This window comes from Heterodontus francisci, chromosome 29 (assembly GCF_036365525.1).
Source record: "Heterodontus francisci isolate sHetFra1 chromosome 29, sHetFra1.hap1, whole genome shotgun sequence".
Classification (NCBI taxonomy): Eukaryota; Metazoa; Chordata; class Chondrichthyes; order Heterodontiformes; family Heterodontidae; genus Heterodontus; species Heterodontus francisci.
The window spans coordinates 54,595,967-54,604,445 of record NC_090399.1 but is presented as its reverse complement, the minus strand read 5'-3'; the positions used below and the strand labels follow the sequence as shown (position 1 = coordinate 54,604,445).

The 8,479-nt window shown below is 45.9% G+C and overlaps 1 protein-coding gene across 1 annotated transcript in view; it reads left to right on the top strand.

Annotated features, from left to right (window-relative positions):
* Positions 1-4,725: 4,725 nt before the first annotated feature.
* LOC137345853 (antigen-presenting glycoprotein CD1d2-like) overlaps positions 4,726-8,479 on the top strand; it is a 19,439-nt gene continuing 15,685 nt past the window's right edge. Inside the window, exon 1 of the mRNA XM_068009100.1 lies at positions 4,726-4,933. Within this exon, the coding sequence (XP_067865201.1) occupies positions 4,726-4,933 (208 nt within the window). The remainder of the gene's footprint in view (positions 4,934-8,479) is intronic.

Genomic DNA, 8,479 nt, shown 5'->3' with positions numbered 1-8,479 from the left:
TATTGGAAGGGATTCTGAGAGACAGGATTTATGTGCATTTGGAAAGGCAAGGTATAGTCATGGATAGTTAGGTATAGTTAGGGATAGTCAGCATGGCTTTGTGCGTGGGAAATCATGTCTCATGAATTTGACTGAGTTTTTTTAGGAGGTGACCAAGAGGATTGACGAGGGCAGGGCGGTGGATGTTGTCTACATGGACTGTAGCAAGGCCATTGACAAGGACCTGCGTGGTAGGCTGGTCCAAAAGGTTCGAACACATGGGATCCAGGGTGAGCTAGCCAACTGGATTCAAAATTGATTTGTTGATTGGAAGCAGAGGATGGTAGTGGAGGGTTGTTTTTCAGATTGGAGGCCGGTGACCAGTGGTGTGCTGCAGCGATCGGTGCTGGGCCCTCTGTTGTTTGTCAAATATATTAATGACTTGGATGTGAATGTTGGGGACATGATTAGTAAGTTTACAGATGACACCAAAATTGATGGTATAGTGGACAGTGAAGAAGGTTGTCTGAGGTTACAACAGGATATAGATAAACTGGGAAAGACGGCAAGAAATTGGCAAATGGAATTTAACGCAGACAAGTGTGAAGTGATGCATTTTGGGAAGTTAAACCTGGGCAGGACATATACAGTGAAAGGCTGGGCCCTGGGAAGTGTTGTTGAGCAGAGAGACCTTGGGGTGCAAGTACATAGTTCCCTGAAAGTGGCAACACAGGTAGACAGGGTGGTGAAGAAGGCGTATGGCATGCTTGCCTTCATCGGCCGAGGCACTGGGTACAAGAGTTGGGATGTCATGTCACAGTTGTACATCATGTTGGTTAGGCCGCATGTGGGGTAACGTGTGTAGTTCCGGTCGCTGCACTACTGGAAAGATGTGATTAAGGTAGAGAGGGTGGAGAAAAGATTCACAAGGATGTTGCCTGGTATGGAGGGCTTGAGTTATCAAGAAAGATTGGAAAGGCTGGGACTGTGTTCCCTGGAGCGAAGGAGGCTGAGAGGGGACATGATAGAGGTATAAAATTATGAGAGGCATAGATAAGGTAGATAGCCAGAGTCTGTTTCCCATAGTAGGGGTGACTAAAACGAGAGGGCATAGATTTAAGGTGAGAGGGAGGAGGTTTAAAGGGGATCAAAGGGGTTAAATTTTTCACACAAAGAATAGTGGGTATCTGGAATGAACTGCCAGAGGAGGTGGTGGAGGCAGGAACAGTAGCAACATTTAAGAGGCATCTGAACAGGTATTTGAATGAGTAAGACATGGAGGGATATGGAATTAATGCAGGCAGGTGGGATTAGTAATGATAGGCATTATGGTCGGCACGGACACGGTGGGCCGAAGGGCCTGTTTCTATGCTGTACGACTCTATGATTCTATCAGCTCATGTATTATAAAAATTCTGTTGACATTTCCCTGGTATTGTTTACAGTAATCGATGAACGACTGACTGGGTGTGTTTGATGTATGACATTCTGAACTTCACTGAACCTGCAATTAACCACGACATTCATTCATTCCATTTCTCTGCTGCATACCTGAATTAATGTGAAATTCTTGCTCAGGTTTAAAGAAGGACAAGGTTAGATAAGGTTAATGTCAATGCTGCAGTGTTGAGCGCTCCTGCTCAGTGTAATTGTCGGGGGTGGTGGTGGGTGGAACACGGTGGGGGGTGGGGAACAAAGAAATAGAGACGGGGGGGGGGCGGAACAGAGTGGGGAAATCAAATAGAGCTGGGGGGGGGGGAATCGACGAGAGCGGGGGCGGGGGGGGGAAATCGGCGAGAGCGATTTGGTGGGGGGGGGGGGAAATGGAAAAGAGCGCGAGGAGGGTAAACGGAGAGAGAGGGAGAGAAAGCCGACAGACAGACAGACAAGTCCTCTGGGAATGATGGATCAGGTCCCAGACCAGGTCAATGTTGTCATGGATGGACCGGCCTAGGACCATGTAGGACTGGTCGGGGTGGTGATATGAGTCAGCATGAAGCCCAGGCAAAGATCTTATAATCCGTGCTGAGGAGAGAGACCGGACGCCAGTTCTTAAACAAGTGGAGATCACCCCACTTTGGGAGCACGGCCAGGACCACTTTGCGCCAGGCGAGGGGCATCTCCCCGATTGCCCTGCTTTCCCCCCCCAAGGACTGGCACGTTGTCGCCCTCCAGGACATCCCAGAATGCCCTGAAGAACTCGACCGTCAGCCCCGGGGATTTGCCTCTTGAGAGCATCCCCTGTAAGTCAACAGGATCTGTGATCATGAGGAGCACGTAATCGATGTAAGCCGAGAGGACGACCCGCATGCCTGACCCAGGCAGAGCCAAACCCACCAACCTCTTGCAAAGCAGGCACAGGAATGGCTCCACGCAGATGGTGTATAATTGCTGGGCATCCTGACGTACTCATCTGCCAAAGTGAAGGGATGCCATCAAGGACCTGTTGACTCAGCGGCGGTGCAGAAAAGTCAGACCAGGCCAAAAATTGCGCACCACTGGGAAGACGTGATTAAGCTAGAGAGGGTGCAGAAAAGATTCACAAGGATGTTGCCTGGTATGGAGGGCTTGAGATATAAAGAGAGATTAGATAGGCTGGGTCTGTTTTCCCTGGAGCGAAGGAGGCAGACAGGTGACATGATAGAGGTATATAAAATTATGAGAGGCATAGATAGGGTAGATAGCCAGAGTCTGTTTCCCATGGTAGGGGTGACTAAAACTAGAGGGCATAGATTTAAAGTGAGAGGGAGGAGGTTTAAAGGGGATCAAAGGGGTAAATGTTTCACACAAAGAATAGTGGGTATCTGGAATGAGCTGCCTGAGGAGGTGGTGGAGGCAGGAACAGTAGCAACATTTAAGAGGCATCTGGACAGGTACTTGAATCAGCAAGGTATAGAGGGATATGGAATTAATGCAGGCAGGTGGGATTAGTATAGATAGGCATTATGGTCGGCATGGGCGCGGTGGGCCGAAGGGCCTGTTTCAGTGTTGTATAAATAAAAAATAAAATAAATAAATACAGCATAGAAACAGGCCCCTCGGCCCACCGAGTCTGTGCCGACCAACAACCACCCATTTATACTAATCTGACATTCGTCCCATATTCCCTACCACATCCCCACCATTCTCCTACCACGTATCTACACTGGGGGCAATTTACAATGGCCAATTTCGTTATCAACCTGCAAGTCTTTGGCTGTGGGAGGAAACCGGAGCACCCGGCGAAATCCCACAGGGAGAACTTACAAACTCCACACAGGCAGTACCCAGAACCGAACTCGGGTCGCTGGAGCTGTGAGGCTGCAGTGCTAACCACTGGGCCACTGTGCCGGACATGTCTCTATGATTCTATCAGTTCATGTATTATAAAAATTCTGTTTACATTTCCCTGGTATTGTTTACAGTAACCAATGAACAACTGACTCGGTTTGTTTGGATGATGTTTGTGATTCTGAACTTCACTGAACCTGCAATTAACCACGACATTCATTCCATTTCTCTGCTGCATACCTGAACCGACCTGAAATTCTTGCTGAGGTTTAAAGAAGGACAAGGTTAGATAATGTTATTGAACTGATTCGCCCTCAGAGATACCATCACATGTGACATTCATCCCAGTTACCTGCTGCCATTTGATTCTTAACTGAAATATTTTGTCAGGTTTGAAAAAGGGCAGGGTTTGTTCAACTTATGTTACCTGGGAGTTGATAAAATAAGCTCATCTACAAAGCACCACTAATGTCAACAGTCAGTCCTACTCCTGACACAGGTTACAGTCCATGTATCGGGAGTTTGCATTAAACCCTCTCAACCTCCTGTATCTGGGGAGGTCCCTCGAAGCCCTGTCTCACACTCCTGTATCTGGGGATATCAGGTGGGGTCAGAGTCAGGGAGAAAGACCTAGAGTAAAATCAGGGTTAATGTGCACACTGTGCATTCATCAGAGTGTCGTTAATCTGGTGAGTTCAGGTGCAGATTGATATGTGGAAATATGATGTGGCTAAACAGAGACCTGGCTTAATGAAGGGCAGGACTGGCAGAATGCTTCCATTCCAACAAGAGGCGAGGCTCTGCTAGACCTGGTTCATGGGAGTGAGGTGGGCCAAGTGGATCAAATATCAGTCGGAGAACATTTAGGGGACTGTGATCATTGCACCTATTTGGCTAAAGCTAAAGAACAAAAAGGGTGCAGTTACATTACTCAGTGTAGTCTATAGGCCAATAACTAATGGAAAGGGTGCAGAGGAAGAAATCTGCAATGAAATTACAGGAAGGTGCAGGAATTATGGAGTCATTGTAATGGGGCATGTAAATATCTGAACATTGAATGGGATATTAATAGTGTAAAGGGCAGAGAGGACTAATAGTTCCTAGAGTGTGTTCAGGAACATTTTCTACAGCAGTATGTTTCCACTGCAACTAGAAGGGAGGCACTGCTGGACCTGGTTCATGGGAGTGAGGTGGACCCAGTGGATCAAATATCAGTTGGAGAACATTTAGGGAACAGTGATCAGGTATCATAAGGTTTAGGTTGGCTATGGAAAAGGAGAAAGAACAATCTGGAGTAAGAATACTTAATTGGGGGAAAGCCAACTTCAATGGGGTGAGAATGAATCTGGGCCGAATAAACTGGAATCAAAGGTTGGTAGAAAAAACAGCAGCTGCACAATAGGCTACCTTCAAAGTATAGATAGTTTGGGCACAATCAAGGTAGATTCCCTTAAAGGGGAAAGGGAGAGCAACTAAATGCAGAGCTCCCTGGATGTCAAAAGAGATGAGATTACGATGAAGAAGAAAAAATGTCAGCTGGAGAATACAATGGAGAACCAGGCTGAATACAGAAGGTTCGGAGAGGAAGTGAAAAAGCAAGTAAGAGAAGCAAAGAGGGAGTATGAAAAGAGACTGACAGCTAACGTAAAAGGGAATCCCAAAGCTTTCTTCAGGCATTTAAATAGTAAGAAAGTGGTGAAGAGAGGAGTAGGGCCATTTAGGGACCAAAAAGAGGATTTATATATGGAGGCAGGGGGAATAGCTGAGGTGCTAAATATATACTTTGCATTTGTATTTACTAAGGAAGAAGGTGCTACCCAGACCACTGTGAAAGAGGAGATAATAACTAGAATGATTTTAAATTGATAAGGATGCGGTATTAGATAGGCTGTCTATACTTCAAGTTGATAAAGCACCAGGACCAGATGCATCCAAGAATACGGAGGGAAGTGACAGTGGAAATTGTAGAGGCACTGGCCATAATTTTCCAGTCTTCCTTAGACTCAGGGGTGGTGCCAGAGGACTGGAGAATTGCAAATTGTGCAAAAAAAGAGTGTAAAAAAGCCCAGCAACTGCAGGTCAGTCAGTTCTTGGTGAGTTTCTGCAGTGCATCTTGTAGATGGTACACACTGCTGCCATTGTATATCAGTGGTGAAGGAGTGAATGTTGAAGATGGTGGATGGGGCTCCCTGCCTGTGGTGTCATTATACGGGAGCTCGGGTTGGGGACACGGCCATCATATGATTGGGCTGATCTTGTAACCTGTGCTCCCAATCCAGTGAGACTGGAGCAGGGCCTGGTCATGTGACCCTGCAATACCACCAGTGGGCAGGGCCTGTGCTGGCTGCTGTGTGATTGGCTCCCTTTGTGATGTCACCTGGAGACAGGTTTTAGCCCCTGGTTACAATTCATCAGTTGTAGTTCCCGTGGGCAGGAGCTGGAGTTGGCAGCTGGTACATCAGACATGGACAGGAGGAGGGATCGTTGGACATGATACAGGTCCCTAAATTCCCCTTCCACGTGTCTGCTACATGTTTAATTCCCAGATGTAAATGAGAGGAGAAAGGGGTGGATCCACATGATGCTGTCCTAGGATTTCCAGGGTGTTTGGGCCTTTTCCCAGTTCATGATTTGCACTGTGACAGTTGGGATACATTGTAGTTTGTGGAGTGGGGAATTGGGGTGGTTGGTAGGGGGAGCATTGGGGAGATTGAGTGTTGAGGTGATAAAGACTGGATTCGGGTTCAGACAGCAGAGAGGGTGAGCAGGTAATGTTTCAGAGGTGATAGACAGCAGGCTGGGAATGGATTGGGTGTAGGGGGGGGGGGGGGGAGGAAGCTGAACTCAGCACTGACCTGAAATCAGGGACATTCTGCACATTCACTGAGATCATCACAAGCGCACAAAACATCCCAATCACAGGAGCTGACCCTGGGAAGGTGTTGTGCTAATGCCAGGTACATTAGCCGCCTCTGGAGATAAGTCCCCGTATTCAGAGAAAGATTACACAAGTAACTAAACTCAGACTGACAAAACTGTGGATTTAAGAACACATCTGTTTCCAATAATATTTCCAATATAAAAGCTTATGTTAACATGTAAGGTGTTGAAGCAAGGTTTAGTAATTTACCTTCAAAACACTGGATAAATTGTTTTGTTGGTCGATTTTAAATTAATAATGTGAATGCTTAGAGCGCCACTCTCTGGACAAAGATTGCTGTAGCAAAATGCCAGCACAGGCACAACTGATGACCTCATAGTGAAGGTGCCCCCAGGCAGCAGTGATCATAATATGATTCAATTTTACATTCATTTTGAGGCAGAATGGGTCGAAGACTAATATTTTAAACTTAAATCATGGCAAATTATGAGGGCATGAAAGCAGAGCTAAACTGAACTGGCAAATCAGGTTAAAGGACAGATCAATAGAAACATAGAAAATAGGAGCAGGAGTAGGCCATTCGACCCTTCGAGCCTGCTCCACCATTGATTATGATCATGGCTGATCATCCAACTCAGTAACCTGTTCCTCCTGTCTACCCATACCCTTTGATCCCTTTAGACCCAAGACCGACATCTAACACCTTCTTGAAAACATACAATGTTTTGGCCTCAACTGCTTTCTGTGGTAGCGAATTCCACAGGCTCACCACTCGCTGGGAGAAGAAATTTCTTCTTATCTCAGTCCTGAAAGGTTTACCCCCTATCCTTAGAGGATAACCCCTGGTTCTGGACTCCCCCACCCTCGGGAACATCCTACCTGCATCTACCCTATCAGGTCCTGTTAGAATTTTCTAGGTAATAGAGATGCTGTGGCAGACATATAAGGGGATATTTCAGAATACACAGAATAGATACATTCCAACGAGAAAGAAAAATTCCAAGGGGAGGACTCACCATCCGTGGTTAATCAAAAAGTTAAAGATAAAATCAAACTTAAAGAAAAAGCATGTAATTGCTCAAAGATGGGTGGCAGGTCAGAAGATTGGAAAAAATATTTTAAAAAAGCAAAGAATGACTCAAAAGATTGATAAGGGAAAAATTAGATTACGAGAGAAAGTTAGCTAGTAATATAAAAGCAGATAGTAAGAGTTTGCACAGATATTTAAAAGAAAAGGGTTAACAAAGAGAGCATTAGTCCAATAGAAAGTGGGTCTGGGGAATTACTAAGGGAAAATAAGGAGATGGCAGATGAACTGAACAGGTATTTTGCATCGGTCTTCACCATCGAGGATACTATCAACATCCCAGAAAAAGTTGTAAATCAAGACATAGAAGGGAGGGAGGAACTCAAGAAAATAATACCTTAATACCTTAGAAAGCCTAGAGGAGTATAGCAAGTGCAGGGGTGAAGTAAAAAAGGAAATTAGAACAGCAAAGCGAGGACATGAAAAGATATTGGCAGGTAAAATTGGCAACACAGGTAGACGGGGTGGTGAAGAAGGCGTATGGCATGCTTGCCTTCATCGGCCGAGGCATTGAGTACAGGAGTTGGGACGTCATGTTCCAGTTCTACATAACGTTGGTTGGTCCGCATTTGGAGTGCTGTGTGCAGTTCTGGTCGCTGCACTACAGGAAAGATGTGACTAAGCTAGAGATGGTGCAGAAAAGATTCACAAGGAAGTTGCCTGGTTTGGAGGGCTTGAGTTATAAAGAGAGATTGGATAGGCTGGGTTGGTTTTCCCTGGAGCGAAGGAGGCTGAGGGGGGACATGGTGGAGGTATATAAAATTATGAGAGGTATAGATAGGGTAGATAGCCAGAGTCTTTTTCCCATGGTAGGGGTGATTAAAACTAGAGGGCATAGATTTAAGGTGAGAGGGAGGAGGTTTAAAGGGGATCAAAGGGATAAATTTTTCACACAAAGAATAGTGGGTATCTGGAATGAGCTGCCTGAGGAGATGGTTGAGGCAGGAACAGCAGCAACATTTAAGAGACATCTGGACAGGTACTTGAATGAGCAAGGCATAGAGGGATATGGAATTAATGCAGGCAGGTGGGATTAGTATAGATCGGCATTATGGTCGGCATGGACGCGGTGGGCCGAAGGGCCTGTTTCTATGCTGTACGACTCGATGACTCTAAAATTACAATCGCCAGGGAAGTGGTACTGAACAAATTGTTGGAGCTGCAGGCTGGCAAGTTCCCGGGTCCAGATGGGTTTCATTCCAGGCTCCGAAAACAAGTGACCAGTGAGATATTTGATGTGTTGGTTTTAATTTTCCAAAATT